At 46.4% G+C, this 17,279-nt stretch overlaps 1 protein-coding gene across 2 annotated transcripts in view; it reads right to left on the bottom strand.

Moving 5' to 3' along the window:
* Yy1 (YY1 transcription factor) overlaps positions 1-12,746 on the bottom strand; it is a 29,331-nt gene extending 16,585 nt beyond the window's left edge. For both annotated transcript variants that reach the window (XR_008218385.1, XM_052738952.1), the window contains exon 1: positions 10,662-12,746. Coding sequence is in view for 1 of the 2 variants with exons in the window: in XM_052738952.1 (XP_052594912.1) it covers positions 10,662-11,328 (667 nt within the window). In the remaining variant the exon portion in view is untranslated. The remainder of the gene's footprint in view (positions 1-10,661) is intronic.
* Positions 12,747-17,279: the final 4,533 nt, after the last annotated feature.

The raw sequence follows: 17,279 nt of genomic DNA, 5'->3' as shown, positions 1-17,279 counted from the left end.
CTAGGAAGGCAGAAAACAGGCATGGAGATCTGCTGGACAACAGTCGCTAGCCTACTACTCTTTGAGACCCAAGTCCCAGTTCAAGGCTGTCAAAATCAAGGTGGGGCCAGGTGGGATGATACACGCCTTTAATCCCAGAAGACAAGAGGCAATTGAATCTGAGGCTAGCCTAGTCTACATAGTGAGATCCTGTCTCAAAATCAAAACATGTCAAAAAAACAAACAAAAACAAATGCAGTCACCTTCTTTGAAAAAAAAAAAATCAAAACATGTTTGGGGGGCTGGAGAGATGACTTGGGGTTTAAGAAAGTGTACTGCTCTTGCAGAGGACTTGGGAGTTGAGTTCCCATTCCCAATGGCTCACAACTCCAGCTCCTGGAGACCAGATGCCCTATTCTGGACTCAGCTGACACCTGTGCACACATATGCACACACCTACATATAAATAAAAAGCACTCCTACTTTTATAAACAAAATTGTTTGTTTATACAATCCTTTCCACTTCTTTACAGGTCATCTAAGGCTGCTTTCCTGATGCAAAGACATGGGGGTTTGATTGGCTTTAACAGAGAACACAAACCCACAAAACCCAGTGTTACTACCTGGCCCTTCCTTCATACACTTGACCTACAGATGAAATTTTATTTAGAGAAAAGGGGATTAAGGTAGTAATTTTTCTACTCGGAAAAGGAATAATTTCTGAGAAACATGATTTGGTACCAAATAAATACATTTCCAAGAGGTCCTTAAAACACGGTAAAGATTTCTTTTGGAAGACTAAACCAGATACATCTCTTGGAGGATGGTATGGTGTCACCTGCTGAAGTAGCCAAGTGTGGAAGAGATAATGATGACTACGACGACCACGACCACCACCACCACGACCACCACCACCACGACCACCACCACCACCACCACCACGCTTCTCTTTGCTTTGACATGTCCACGCAGGCTGTCAGAAAGTTAAGTACAGGGAATAAAAAGGAATCTAGGTTGGAGAATGGTGCCATTCATTGGCATACAGACTTCATTTATAGCTACAGAAACATTGAACACACCCACTGAAAATTGAGAAGGGTCCCGGAGCTATCCCTAATTCCAACAATGGAAAAAACAAAACCTTGCAAAGGAGATCAAACATTTAAGAAGATGGAAACGTATGTACACAGGGCTGCATCATCCATTTTGTCATCACCATATACCCACATGTCTGCAGTGTCAGCAAAGCAGCATTCTTACCTTCCACTATTTTATGCTGAGAATCAAACTTGGGTCCTCTGCAAGAGCAGTAAGTGCTCTTAACCACAGAGCTGCCATCTCTCCATGTCTGTTTTGTTTTTGGTGTTAGTATCTTACTATGTGGTTGGCCTCTCTCATGTTCCTCCAGCCCCATCTCCTTAGAGTGCTAGTGATGGTTACAGGTATGCACACACCACATACAAACTTCTGCACTGTCTATCATTACTTTCTGTTAATCTCCTAATACTGAAAAATTTTCTGTACAAGAGAATGCAAGCTGATCCACTTTGAATGTCAAAGACACTATTGATTTCTGTGAACTACAACAGGTGATACTGTACACAAGTCAAGGCAAACCATGCTCAGGAAGAAAATGATCTAATGCTGGTCTAAAATTATTAATGCACCAGACCCAGGGGATATGTCCCATCTTTGGCCACTGTCGTCTACCAATGTGTTAGCCCATGTTCATAAATATACTAAGTTGCATATGGCCCATGGACTGCAGGTTGGACACATCTGTTAAGAGGTTCATTGCTAGTTTCCTTTGAAGGCAAAGTTAGCATGGAACCAGATTTGACAAGGTAAACCAAGGCTTATGTGGAAAATACTGAGAACACTAAAAAGGAGTGCAGTGGCAACAGTGCCCTGTTAAAAATGCCAAGCTCACAGTTCAAGGCTGACCTTGAACTCACCAGGATCAACCTACCTTTGCCTCACCAGCACTGGGACCAAAGGCATGCACTACTATGCACAGCACAAATTCTTCTCTTCTCTTCCCTCCTCTGTTTAAGGGGGCAGCAGGCCTCAGGCCATTGGGGATGACCACACTCTGCACTATAGAACAGATTTTCCAGCTACCTGCAGACAATGTGCATACACAGTAAGTAGTCCCCTCTGATGGTGGCTTATAGTTCGAGATCAGGAGTCAGAACCAGTCCACTGAATTACATCTACAATCTATGGTCACTATGAGGATTGTATCTCTTGAGTTTGGGGATAGGGATGGTGGTTGGTGTTTGCCACAGTCCTTGACTCATGACCCCTGCACAATCACAATTCACAACACTTCTTGCTTCCTAATCATCCCTTCTTTGTCTGATGTCCCTCTCCCTCTGACTCCTTCAGGTGATTGGTGTGATTATATTTAGGGCCCACCTAGATAATCTAAGATCCTCTCTCCCTGCCTCAAGAACCTTAGTTTAATCAGAGGTATAAATAAAGTAACACCCAAATTCCAGGAGTTAGTTAAAAGACCTGGGTATATTCATCAATATTTTTCAGCACAGCATAACATATTCACATAAGGACTTTAAGCTGAAGATGTAAAGTATGGAATCCTTAGTTGTTGCACACCTCACTCGTCAAGTATGATTTCAAAGGTAAACTCACTTATATGCAATCTCACGCTTCAAATTACTGTATTTCACCAAACCTAAATCTTTGCTTCATTTCATACCTCTGAAGTCAGAACTCGAACAACCTGACGAGATGAGGTATTCTCCACCAGGCTTAACGGTTCTAAAGAATGATAAGCTCAACAACCACAGCAAGTATATCCACAAGATGGAAGAGCAGCTGGGAGGTGGTGGCACACACCTTTAATTCCAGCACTCGGGAGGCAGAGGCAGCCTAATCTCAGTTGAGTTCAAGGCCTTTCTGGTCTACAGAGTGAGTTCCAGGACAGCCAGGGCTACACAGAGAAACCCTGTCTCGAAAAACAACAACAAAAAAGATGGAAGAGGAGGGCACGGTGGCACACAACAATGTTCCCAGCACTTGGGAGGCAAGAGGCAGGAGGATCTCTGCGTTTGAGGCTACTCTGGTCTGCAGAGTGAGTTCTGGGATAGTCAGGGCCACATGAAGAAACCCTGTCTTGAAAAACCAAAAGTAGAAGACAGGAAATTCCAACTAGGTAATATTTCAAGTTTTACACCTTTTAGACATTTCTGGCAGATCCAAGAATCACTGTGAAGCCAGGCGGTGGTGGCGCACGCCTTTAATCCCAGCACTGGGGAGGCAGAGCCAGGTGGATCTCTGTGAGTTCGAGGCCAGCCTGGGCTACCAAGTGAGTCCCAGGAAAGGCGCAAAGCTACACAGAGAAACCCTGTCTCGAAAAACCAAAAAAAAAAAAAAAAGAATCACTGTGAAACATGACACCAGGCTGATGGAAAAGAAATTTTTTTATTATCATTTTGCACACCATCTTCTCTAGCCCCATTTTTCTTTTTTTGAAACAAAATGGGGTTTGTTAAAAGTTTACCATAGATTTAAATGAGACTTAGGGGAGAGAAAGCAAGAAGAGGTGTTTAGAAAAAGGGTAATATACAAGCAAGACATGAGTGTGGATTTCTCAAAAGAACTGATTTTCTTCCTTTCTAAAAAGACAGGTTTCTTGTAGGCCAGGAAGATGGCTCAGTGTTAAAGGCATTGGTTTCCAAGACCAATGACCTGAGTTGTATCCTTGGAACCCACATGATATAGAGAAAAACCAACTTCTGAAAGCTGTCCTCTGAACTCCACATGCACACTGTGGCATGTATACATACATGTAATCCTCCTGCCCTAAGCCTATAGTTGCTCTAGTCACACCCAAAGCCCCACTTTTTTAGTTTTTTCATCTTTGTATCAAGTAAGGAGAGTGCAATTCCTTTTTCATCTTAACTGCCATCCATGAAAGAAGCTCATTAGAGTTGACCCCAATGATCCTGGCTTCTATTTTCCCAATGTCCACATTTACCTACTCATGCACTTGCTGGCTGGATTGAGCCCCCATGCCTGGCCATTCTAGTTTCACTTTCAAAGCGACATCTACAAAGCACCAACACCATCTAAACCCACACTGAAATGGCACTGCTCACTATTCAGAAACAATAGCACAAGAATTACCTTTAACAACTTTAGAAACCACTGTACAATGCCAGGTGGTAGTGCAGCAGCTTTTAATCCCAGCACTCGGGAAACAGAGACAGGTGGAGCTCTGAGTTCGAGGCCAGCCTGGTCTACAGAGTGAATTCCAGGCCAGCCAAAGCTACACAGAGAAACTCGGTCTCAAAACAAGAAACAAGCCGGGCGGTGGTGGCGCACGCCTTTAATCCCAGCACTTGGGAGGCAGAGTCAGGCGGATCTCTATGAGTTCGAGGCCAGCCTGGGTTACCAAGTGAGTTCCAGGAAAGGCGCAAAGCTACACAGAGAAACCCTGTCTCGAAAAACAAAACAAACAAACAAAAAAAAACAAGAAACAACAAAAAACAAAACAAACAAGCAAAAACCCAAGGAAAGGAGAGCTGGAAGTACCAGGATGATGATGGCATCTTAGTTTTGAGGGCAAGGGTGTCTCAGGGTTCTTCCCGAGCACTAAACTCAAAAAAGAAGAAACTATGTATATGGCTTCTTATGAAACACTTGGTCATTTGTAAAGAAAGAAGTACAATTTCTTTGCTTTAAAGATTGAAAATGGAGACTGGGATGTGACTAAGTGGTAAGTGTGCACATTTAACACACATGAAGCCCTGCATTTAATCCTTGTCAAAGGAATAGAAAACAAACAAACAAAAAGATGTGTGTAGTAGTGCGCATCTGTAATTCCAGGACTCAGGAGACGGAAGCAGGAAGATTGCCATGAACTTAGTTTAGCAGGTTGGACTACAATGCAGGATTCTGTTTCAAAAAAGATGATGATGAAGAAAAGACTAGGGAATCCCTCCTTCATTTTACAAACAAACAAACAAACAATACCAAAACCAAGTTTAGAAGCCTTGGCCAGTGCTCCCTAGAAAGCAAGTACAATGTGGTTACTAGTACAATCCCCTGAAACCACTGGGCTGTTACTAAAAATTAATCATAGGGTTGAGATATAGCTCAGTGGGAAAGTGCTTGCCTAGTATGTGCAAGGCTCTGGCTAGATCCCCATACCACAAAAAGCCACTACGGACCTTACTAACAAGTTACTTTGAATGAGGAAATGGCCCAACCTCATGTTCAGAGACCACGTATGTTCAAATACACACCAGTATACCAGCCAACTAGCACCTAGGATCTCTGCACCATTTCCTAGAAGTCTAACTAATAAAATTAATGTTTTCAACATCCAAATCATGTTTCAGATATCAAATCAGCAAATCCATGGTTCTGAATAGACTTGTATAGAGAGCACAAGCAAGCACAGCACCTAGAGAGTTGAGAGGAAGACTGTCTTAAATATAAATCCAGTCTGAGCTACTTCACAAGTACTGCTCACAAAAAGATGGTTCAGTAAGTAAGACTGATAGATCCAAGTTCAGAGATCAGTACTCATGTTAAACTCAAAGCTGTGGGGATTGAGGGGAGTGGGAGGTGGGAGTGGGGGGAGTGGAGGAGTAGAAACAAGAGGCATGCTGGCCCAGCCTAGCTCCAGGCTCAGTGAGAGACCCATCTCAAAGAAATACGGTGGACTGCATTGAGCAGGGCACCTAACATCCTACTCTGGTTTCTGGAAGTCCTCTGGACTGCACAACACACACATACACAGAAAAAAAAAATTGTATGGTACTTTCCTGATAAAACTATGTAATAAAATTCGAAGTAAATATCCTGAGTTTTGAAACTATAAAGTTTTCACTTTTATTTTTCATATTTTGATTAGTCTTACTCTTATTCAAAGTAGAAGCAAGAACACAGAGACAATCAGCCACCTGAGCCAGAGGAGGAGTTAAACAAAAGAATGCAGATCTTAGGAAATGTTTTCTGTAATAACTGTTCTGCTGATAACCCACTATAAAAGAGTCCTAAGTTTCTGTTTTCAGAGACTGGACTCCCTAGGCAAACTTCAAAACAAGCAGAAAAACACTCACCTACGAGTCCAGCGTAGGTCTGTGTCCTTTTTGAAAAATGTGTGTGGATGTTTTGCCTAAATGTATGTCATGTGCACCACATGCATGCTTGGTGCCCAAGGAAGACAGAAGGTGGAACTGGAGTTACAGACAGCTGTAAGTCACCGTGTGGTGCTGGGAATCAAACCTGGTCCTTCTGAAAAACAGGCTCTTAACTACTGACCATTTACAACCTCAGCCTCTGTTTTTATGTCTTTTCTTTCAAAAGCTTAAAATGCTAGTGGCAGTAGATAGGACAGAAGTCCTGACCTTTCCTGAAAGGGACTTTTTTGCTCTGTTGGCAGAGGAGAGAGCAGTTGTCAGAGGCAGCTAAAGGAAAAGTTAATAATAACCTACAGGGGAGAGTCAAAGGTCACACAGGCTTTTTAGCAGGCTGGGACTCCAGTCACCAGATCAGAACTGGGGTCTTAGACTGAGGTTGCCTTATGTAGGACATGTAGTTAACAGGATTGCTTTGGAGAGTTTTGGGGACTTGGTTCTGTGGAAATTCATGACTATCGTCTCTTTACTCCATGATAACAACATGGTAAATGAGATTACCACAGAGGAATGGCAAATGGCCAATACTGACAAGCTTTGAGTTTTTCTGAATGTATAGAACAAGAAAAAAATGTAACACATTTGGTTCTACTTCAATTTAGGATTGGTAGTTTTCTAGAGTCCCATGTTTTCACTCAATTAAGCACAAAGTCCTTCCATAGTAGATCTAACAGAAGATAGTTAGAGCCACCTAGGTTTCTCTAAAGGTTGAATGCTTTTGCTAAGTGATTTCCTTTATCATTAATTGTATAAAAATAAAGTCACTCCTGTATGAACCTGATGACTATTTAAAAAAAAAAAATACAGCTGTCAATAATGAAGGAAAAAACTAAACACCAAACTGAAAACTACAAATATTTCAAAACATGGCCAAACTGTAAGTACCCAAAATAGAAAGTTTTAATTTTATCCACATAATCATCTATATTACGGGATCATCCTGCCACTAAAAATGGACGAGCACATGCGAAACCAGACACAAAGGGCAAATATTATCTGATTCTATCAATATAAAGTATCTGGTATAGGCAAACTCAAGAGACAGAAATATAGTGAAAAGAGGGGGATGGGGAAGTGACTACTCATAGGTCTGTGATGAAGTCACTGTGGTGATTTATGATTATCACTCCAATTTTGGCCACAATGTTAGACCCTTGCCTCAAAACAAGTAGCAGATCGAGGTGGCACACTCTTTTAATCCCAGCACTGGGGAGGCAGAGGCTGGCAGATCTCTGCGTGTTTGAGTCCAGCCTGGTCTACATAGTGAGTTCCAGGACAGCCAGGGATGTATCAGATCTCAAAAAATAAAAAGCAGCAAGAAGTGATAATCATTTGTTGTGTAACAGTTTCTTAGAGAGATTGAAACATTCCATCTTCCAAGAAGCTCCTTAAAGCAGGAAGGCAAACTCAAAAAGATTCAGGAAGTCCCTGAAACTAAGAGATTCTCTAGGCCCCTCCCTGCCAGAGTAAATAATAAAAGCTGAGACTCCCCTCAGAGAATGAAACTGAGCTGCAAAAAAGGATTCTCACACCAAACCATCTGCATGGAAGGGGTTTAGATCAACCAAGGCACCTGGAAAGGACACTCTCCAACCTGTTAAGCTACCTGGAGGCTGTGCAGTGTGCTCTAGGTTCCCAGCCTGTGAGCTATCACCCACGCTGGGGTAGGCTTTAGAGATACAGCTGTCTTTGAGTCATTTCTGTTCCTGTACATATCCACCTGGCTCTGCCTCCCGAGTGCTGGGATTAAAGGCGTGGGCCACCAACGCCTGGCCCCAGTGCAGTATCTGATGATAGAGAAACTACTGAACTATGAAAACCAAGAGAGGAGGTGAAGGAAAGGGGCAGGCCTCTATGCCTTCTAAAGTAATGGTTACAGTGCTTTGCTACTGTTTCAATCAAAACATGACCTCCACAAACAATGCTGTCTCTCAAGTTCAAGGAGGTAACAACCACACAAAAAACGAGACCTACAAAACCCAAGAATATGGTTTCCACAAATTCCTACTAAAATGTGTTTAAACCAAAATTCCAAGAGGTAAAAACAAATTACTAATGTCTTAAGACTAGCCCCTATTGTTGCTGGGCAGTTGTAGCTCCTGCCTTTAATCCCAAGCACTTGAGAGGCAGACTCATCTCTGAGTCCAGTCCAGCTTTGTCTACAGAGCGAGTTCTAAGATAGCCAGGGAAACACAAAAAACCCTGTCTCAAAAAATAACAAGACTAACCACATGTACAACTATTTTTTACATGGGCTACAGGTAACTAAGTTTGGTGCTTATGTAAATCTGAGGCTTCCTAGTTTAGCCAGTCTAATGCATTAATTCAACAAACTATACAGTGTGGAGTTGCAACTCACGCCTAGGATCAAATAAGATCCATTTCTACCACAGCAATACATGTGACACATTTAATTTAACTAATCTGCTTCCATTTCTTCTCTTATTGTACAGTCTTAATTCAGGTTCTAAAGATTAAATTATTTTCAGAATCTGAACTTGGGACATGCGTAGTTGACCACACACCACTTAGCTCTTTTTTGGTTATAACTGCAAGCCACAAAGACAAGGAAGAAGGATCATTTACCACCAAGACATTTCTGAGGAAATAGGCCATCCCTTGCTATTGCCATCAAATATTTATAACTACCGTTTTTTTTGTTTTTTTTTTTTTTTTTGCAGACTACTCAGTAACATACTAGACAATTAAGGTTTTAAAGAAATAGACATTAAAATGCTCCCAAGCTGCTCTATGTGCCCTTGCAAGCAACCAGTCACACAAGGGAAGTAATGACTAAATGCTGACTTAACTGTAAATCAACCCACATTAGCTAGGCCCCTCACTTTCTCCCCTAAACTGGCTGCCTCAATACACAGTACTTCATCCATCAATACCACACACTACCAAGTTTTTTTCTTGTCTGGAAAAGCTAGCTAACAATTTGGTAAGATCAAACGTCAAACAGGTAAAACAAGCTGTTTTATATGGTTAATGTACTTGGTACTCAAATTTGGTAAATTCACCTAAAGCCCTAAACCTACTTTCATTATTCCATTTCTACTAAAGAAAAAAAAGGGTTTGTTTAAACACATCAGTATACAAACTATTTGTTGCCACCAAAATGTGTGGCAGGCAGAGTTTGATTAATCACTACGTACTGGCTAATTCAGTTTTATGTAAACATAAAGCTCCTGTTAAAAGTTGAGCAGATTCTAACCAGAGATTCATTCAGTGCAGAACAGCGCCCTGAGCACTTCCTACTAGATTTCTATAGGGCTCTCTGAACCGCAGACCCATCAAGCTTTCTGTCATCTTGATAGTACTAGACCAGCTTTTCCGTTCAGGATCTTCCTCTATTTCACTCATTCCTCTGAATTTTAACAAATAAATCACATCATATTGAGGCTGCGCCCAAATACGAGAATTTAGTAAAGCGTTAAGAGGCTCTCAAACTCAAATTTTATCATCACAAGGGCTACATGAACTAGCTACGGTGGGATTATTCTGTCTAGGTAGAACCAACAATGAAGCTGGCTAGCATGTTAACCCAGTACTGGATAAAACGAACAGTCGACAGCTTTCCCGTACCTCTAAACTGAAAGGAATTTACTCTCAGTTTAGGCTATTTTGGGCCCTACACGGACTTTCGCTAAAAACCGTTTAAAATAGTAAGGCAAATTAACTACTTTTTATAATTCCTTTCATGGGGGAAACAGGGACTACTGTTTGTAAAGAGGCTACAGACACTGGAAATTTGCAGTATTTATTAGTCTGGTGACAAATGTCCACAGCTGTGCAAGCCAGCCCAGCCTATCCGCATAGGGCCCAACACTTAACAAAATCCACAATGCGTTAAGACTCAAAGGCCAGTGAAATGCTCGGCCCTTCCTTTCCCAACTCCTGTTTCGGGTCGAGCAGGCGAGGAGCGCGCTGGCAGCGTGGGGGACAGGCTCCAACCGCCGCCGAACCCGCACACGCGAGCCCTACGTGCCACACAAGTCCCGCCCCGCAGCGGCGACGGCCCGGGCCAGCGTGACCGCGGGGCAGCAGCGGAGGGCTCTGCGCCGCCCGCTCCGGGAAAGACTTCGGGGAGACGCTACGCGTCCGAGGCAGCGGGGCGGGGCCGCAACACCCCCCAGGGGACGGCGGAGGAACGGCGCGCGTCCGCCCCGCGCCACGGCCCTGTCAACGCCCGGCGGGTGGCCCGGCGCGGGGCGGCGCCCTCAACCGGCCCGCCGTACGTCCGTTGACACGGGCGTGGAGGAGCGCCGGCCCCTCCCTCTCCGCCAGCCGCCACAGCCCGCTTCCGCTCGCTCAAACTACGCCATTGCGGCCTAGCCGGGCGCCGCCCCTCCCCCGCGCCGCCATCTTCGCGGCCCGCCGCCCCCGCCATCTTTTGGGGCCGCCATACTTGCCCGGGCGGAGAAGATGGCGGCGCCCATCACACACATAAAACATGGCTTCCCTTCAAAACAAAAACATCCTGAGCAGCGGCGCGCCGCTGGCACTCACCTGAGGACCACATGGTGACGGAGAACTCGCCCTCCAGAGTTTTGATCTGCACCTGCTTCTGCTCCCACTTCTTATTGCCCGGGTCGGCGCCGCCGCCGCCCGCCGCGCCGGCCCCGCTGCCCAGGTAACTCTTCTTGCCACTCTTCTTGCCGCCGCCCTTCTTAACGCGGCCGCCGCCCGACGAAGACCCGCCGCCACTCTTGCCGGCCGCCGCCACGGTGACCAGCGTCTGCTCGATGTAGTCGTCGTCTCCGCCGGCCGGCGCAGGCACCGGAATGAGGATCTGGTCCTCGAACCCGTCCTCGGCGCGCAGCCCGTCCGAGTCGTCGCCACCCACCACCTCCTCGCGGGTCTGCACCAGAATCACCTCCTGGTGGTGGTGCACCTGGGTCGGGTCGTCGGTGACCAGCGGCTGCAGCGCGATCATGGGCGGGTGGTGGTGGTGGTGGTGATGGTGGTGGCCAGCGTGCCCGTGGCCGCCCCCGCCACCGTGGTCGCCACCGCCACCGTCCTCGTCGTCTTCGTCGTCTTCCTCCTCCTCGCCCACCACCGTGGTCTCGATGGTCTCCACCGGGATGGTCTCCACCTCAATCTCGTGCAGTTCCACGATCTCGGCTGGCATCTCTGAGCCGTCCGTGGCAATGTAGAGGGTGTCGCCCGAGGCCATGGCTGAGGGCTCCGCCGCCACGGCCGCGGCAGCCTCGGCTCCTGGGCTGCGGGAGGGCGGGCGAGGAGGCGGCCGGCCGTGGGGAAGGAAGGCAGAGGGAGGAAGGCGGCGAGCGGGCGGGGGGGGAGAGGGGGCGGGCGGCGGGGGAAGGGGCGGGCGCGGCGGCCGCGGGGCTTCCCCGCCTCCCTAGCTCGGTGCGCCCCGCGCTCGCTCGGCCGCTGCTTGTCCTGCTCCCCGCCTGGCTCGCCTCGCCTCAGCTGCCCGCCCTGGCCGCGCCTCCTCCCGCCCTCCGGGCCGGCGTTACGCTGCCCCCTTCCTCCTGCGCCTCCGCCTCCTTCCACACAAATACCAACTCCTCAACCCGAGCCCAGATCTCGCCGCCGCCGCCGCCGCCACACTCTGCTCCGGCTCGGCCTCGCGAGACTTCCGCGAGGGCCTCGGCCCGCCCCGCCTCGACCCCACTCGCTGTTCCTGGCTCTCGCTCCTCCCTCTCTACCAATCGCACTGCCCCACTCCTCGCCGAGGCCCCGCCTACTCACCCCGGCTCCTCCCGATTGGGGCCGCTGGGGTAGGGGGCGTGGTGGCCCTCACGCGCGCTGGATGGCCCTCGGCGCGTGACGTCAGCTCCGCGCCGCCGTCGCCTTACGGCGCTCCGCGTCGCGCGGACCCCGCCTTCCGCGGTGCAACAGTGACAAAACCGCCGCTTGGGGCCCGGGCCACTTTCGGGAGTGGGGCGTCGGCGCTGCGCCTTCCGCCTCAGGAGCCGGCGAACGGTCCGCGTGACCCCGGCGCACGGTAACTAGAGCTGGGGTGAAGGGGGGCGCGCGCCTCGGGCTGGTGTGTTGCCGGCGGAGCGTGCGAACAGCGGCCGCGTCGCCGCAATAAAGTCTGCTCTGACGAGAAACGCCTGTGCTTGTGTTTTTTGTTGCTGTTTTGCGTTTGTCCTCGACTCCTGGGTTCGGCGGGCGGTGGCACCGGGAGTGAAGGTCCCAGGGCAATGCCCGCCGCAGGTGCCGGCCCAGGGCTCTGCAGCTCGCGTGCCGGTGGGTGGCGCGCGCTGGGGCGACCGCGGCGGAAGCGGCGCGCGCAGCCTAGGGTTCACCGTTGGAAGTGTGTCCGTTATTCTTTTATGACCCGCGGAAACTGGAGACCGAGCCGTTGGGTGCCTGTTGGAACTGAGGGTGTCGGCTGCTCCAGTAGTGGGACTCGACTATCATAGCGTTCTAAATTTACCTACTATCTTTGGATACCTTGACACAGGCTTCGCCTATTCCTCGCTGTCATAAATATTCCTTTTGCTCACAAGTCTTTGCATTTGCCTCCTTGAAAATTTTGTGCTTTCTTTTTTTGTTGTTGTTTTTGTTTGTTTTTTGTTTGTTTTTTCGAGACAGGCTTTCTCTGTGTAGCTTTGCGCCTTTCCTGGAACTCACTCTGTAGACCAGGCTGGCCTCGAACTCGGAGATCCGCCTGCTCTGCCTCCTGAGTGCTGGGATTAAAGGCGTGTGCCACTGCCGCCCGGCCTGTGCTTTCCTTTTTTTTTTTTTTTTTAAGATTTATTTATTTATTTATTTTGTGTACAGCATGTATGACTACATGTCAGAAGAGGGCACCAGATCTCATTACAGATGGTTGTGAGCCACCATGTGGTTGCTGGGAATTGAACTCAGGACCTCTGGAAGAGCAGCCAGTGCTCTTAACCTCTGAGCCATCTCTCCAGCCTGTGTTTTCCTTTTTATAGCTGTAACAGTTTGCTTTTTTCCCCCCCCTGTGCTTTCCTTTTTATAGCTGTAACAGTTTGCTTCCCCCACCCCATTGCAAATCATCAAGTCAAATTGCTTAAGATACATTGTAGCGAAGTGTTTCTGCCCCTGTGCATCCTTTCGGCTGATGACATGTACTTTAAAGCAACACAAAGATTGCATGCTTGCTGTGGGATGGTCTGTATGGCAAATGTGTTGCTCTGATTGGTCAATAAATAAATCACTGATTGGCCAGTGGCCAGGCAGGAAGTATAGGAGGGACAAGGAGGAGAATAAAGTTGGGAAGGGGAAGGCTGAGTCAGAGAGACACTGCCAGCCGCCACGATGAGAAACAACATGTGAAGATGCCGGTAAGCCACGAGCCACGTGGCAAGGTATAGATTAATAGAAATGGGTTAATTTAAGCTGTAAGAACAGTTAGCAAGAAGCCTGCCACAGCCATACAGTTTGTAACCAATATAAGTCTCTGTGTTTACTTGGTTGGGTCTGAGCGACTGTGGGACTGGCAGGTGACAAAGATTTGTCCTGACTGTGGGTCAGGCAAGAAAACTCTAGCTACACATGCTTTTCAAGTGAACCACGAAAAGTCCAAAATTTGGGGAAGTGTGTCATTATATACTTGTTTCTACATTTAACGACCTACTTCATCTGTTGAACATTCTGCTTTACCCCTGTCTACTGGAGTTGTTAGTGTTGAGGCTGGAGAGTACATTATATGCATCTTTGATCAACCTTGTTTAAACAGTTACATATCTTATAATTTTGAACATGATGTCGAAGCAAGGTTTACGTGTGCATGCTTATAGTCTGGGGGGAGGGAGATGAGTCAGAAGTTTAAAGCCAGTCTTGGCTCCATGTATACCTGAAGTTTCTGAACGAAATAGCTCCCCAGTCTGTCTTGAAACTTGCAGTCTTCTGCCCCTGACCCCCAAGTTACACATTTGTGTTTTGGCATGAAGACAAATGATTATTGACATGCATTTAAAAAAGCATCTTTCTTACACCAGCAATTGCATGCTGTTTTCCTCCTACCTGTATGAGCAGGGGCTCTGGCTGATCTGTCTACAGTGTAGTGCCTGGGAGTAATTATTCACTTTTGGATTCTTCCATAAAGTAAAATGGAAGCAGAGATTAGAAGTGTTCTGTGTGATAGTCTTGGCCAATTCTTAGTCCTTGAGGCCCTTCAAAAGTTCCAGCTATGCCGGGCGGTGGTGGCACAAGCCTTTAATCCCAGCACTTGGGAGGCAAAGGCAGGTGGATTTCTGTGAGTTCAAGGCCAGCCTGGTCTACAGAGCTAGTTCCAGGACAGCTAGGGCTGTTACACAGAGATACTCTGTCTTGAAAAGCCAACCAAAAAAAAAAAAAAAAAGTTCCAGCTTGCTCCAGATCTTCCAATTTGCTGGGGAGGTAGACCAGAACAAGCATAGGCTTGTGAAAGGATTGTGGTAGCTGTGCAAAGCTTTCTAGAGTCTTAGAAATCAGAGCTTTCTCAACCACTAAGGGTTGAGGAAATGTAATAGGTATTCTGTGAAGAATATTTTCTTTGGCCACTTGGCCAAGACAGCAGCCGAACAGAGTTGTGGCCTCTTAGCTGAGAAGTCTTTGATGCTCTGAAATTGCTGTCATTTTCCATTTGTCTGAAACTTACCTTAAATGTGTTTGATTTAAGGCGTGAGTATGAGAAGGCTGGAGGGCAAGAGTGGACAGAAGAAATGTCAGTTAAAGGGAACCTGATACCTCTTATTCATGCTGTGTTTAGTGAGAATCTACTTGTGTGAGTTATGTATACTAGGCAAACATCACACAGCTACAACCCCAGCCTGCCTGCCAGCCTGCCTCCCCCCCCCCCCCCCCCCCCCCCGCCTTTTTTAAAAATAGAGTATTAGCTCTGCCTGTCCTGGAACATGCTATATAGACCAGGCTAGACTCAGAGATTCATTTGCCTCTGCCTCCAAGAGCTAAGATTAAAGGTGTGTGCCCAGCCCCCAGCTTCCTTTGAATAAAATCAGGCCAACTATTAAATTGTAGACTAGCGCGATGACTCATGTTTGTAATTCCAGTGCTCAGGGAGCTGAGACAGGAAGATCACTGAGAGTTACAGACTAGCCTGGGCTACTAGACCTTGTCTCAAAAAACAAAACAAAAGCCGGGCGGTGGTGGCGCACGCCTTTAATCCCAGCACTCGGGAGGCAGAGCCAGGTGGATCTCTGTGAGTTCGAGGCCAGCCTGGTCTCCAAAGCGAGTACCAGGAAAGGCGCAAAGCTACACAGAGAAACCCTGTCTTGAAAAACCAAAAAAAAAAAAAAAATCTGACTGTATCCTAATTCTACATCTGGTAGCGTGGGGTTGATTCAATCCCTATATTCGTGCTAGCTGCTTTACAGACAACTAATTTGGCTGCTTTGTGAAAAGAAATTGTCAGGTTTTTTGTTTTTGTTCTTTTGCTGTTTATGACAATCTTGTTATATAGCCTAGGCTTGTCTTGAACCCACAGCCTTCCTTTTGCCTCAGTCTCCTCAGGGCTGGGATTACAGTACATACACCACTACATCTGACTGACTGTGCTTTTAGGTTAGTTCTAATGTCTAGTTATTTTGCAGTTAATTCAAATAGGAAATTGGGGCTCTGTTGAGAATTGAAACTACTAGAGCTAGGCAGGAAAAAATGGAGTATTTTTTTTAGTTGTAGGAGCTAGAGATCTTTTAGAGCCTAACATCTAGGCTACAAAAGAGATACTTAGACCCCTGAAATTAATACATATATTAGGTTTGGAGTTTGAATCAGGGTGAAATATTCTAACTGTATATGAAGCATCTCATGTCATGTCTATAAACCAACACCATTTACTCATTATTTTATTTTGTACAGCCTTGGTGAAATTCTTTGTCCTAGGTCAAATGGCTTGTGGAAAATGAATCTAACTATTGCTTATAAATAAAAGAAAGTTGAAATTTTATCATAAATTAACTTCTATTTTTCTTTGTTCATATAGTGCTTTCTAGTGGATACATAATAATGGGCTTCATATGACATTTTCATACATGTACATAATGTATTTCAGTAAACATATACCTCTCCATCAGTTTCTCCACTCATGCTCCCACTAAGCCGCTTCCTTTTCCCAGCTAACACCTTCCTTTCATGTTGTCTGTGTGTCTGTCTATCTTCTATTAAGTTGCATGACCATAGTAGTGTTTGTAACCACATTTCACTGCCTTGCTGTTGCAATATGAAATTGTAGGGAGTTGTTTTGTGTATGTGTGTGAGGCAGGTCAGTATGGTACAGTGGGAAAAGTTTGTACAGATGGGAGTTACCTGGTCCTCTCTGCCAGGAATTTTGTGCTTGATAAGGGGTTAAGAGTCCAGCACCTGCATGAGGCCAAGGGGGTGCTTTGATAAACAGGCAGCCTGTGGGCCAGAGAGAAAGTTGGCTATGAACACATAGTTCACCAGCACTTACCTAGCTTTTATTTATTTTTAATATTTTTGATTATGGTGTTGAGCACGTGAGTACAAGTGTCCACAGAGGCCAGAGGCGTCAGATCCCCTGTAGTTAGCTCTTGTGTGTAAGCAACCACCGATGGACGTAGATATTAGGAACTGAACTTGGGTTCTCTGCAAGAGCAGAACATGTTCTTAGTCACAGAACCATCTCTCCAGCCCTTTTATTTATCTCTTAGGAAGAGCAGAGAGGTTGAAGTCAGGGTCCATCCTAGCTTCATAGAATAAAGACCTCCAAGAGGAAGGAGCATTCCAGCTGTGACTTGGAAGTTGAGCAGAACATGAAGTGCTCAGGCCAGTGCTGCTGCAGAGTAGCCTTTAACATGGGCTTCAATGTGAAAGAGTCATAAAAGTCAGTTGATAAGTTTATAAACATTTGAGATAAGTCGAAGTACTCTGGGAAAACATTAATTAGCAAGTTCACAGAAACTGCGGAGGACTTCTAAGTTTCTCAGCACATTAGACCATCCTTTTTTGCATTTTTATGAGCCATTTTTTGTTCCGAGTTGACACTTGAACTTAAGGGTTAATCATGCAAATTAGACTAGAAATATAATTCTAATGTGTGGTTAGCATGTGCAGTGCCCTGGATTCTGTCACTGCTCCTCCCTCAGAAGACCACAAAGCCACTATGGTGGAGTTAAACAGCTAACACTTAAAGCAGCAGCAGCCAAGAGTGGTGAGACAAGG

This window comes from Peromyscus californicus, unplaced genomic scaffold (assembly GCF_007827085.1).
Source record: "Peromyscus californicus insignis strain IS unplaced genomic scaffold, ASM782708v3 Scaffold_15__1_contigs__length_86483966, whole genome shotgun sequence".
Taxonomy (NCBI): Eukaryota; Metazoa; Chordata; class Mammalia; order Rodentia; family Cricetidae; genus Peromyscus; species Peromyscus californicus.
The sequence above is the reverse complement of the archived record's forward strand: the minus strand, read 5'-3'. Positions and strand labels throughout refer to the sequence as shown.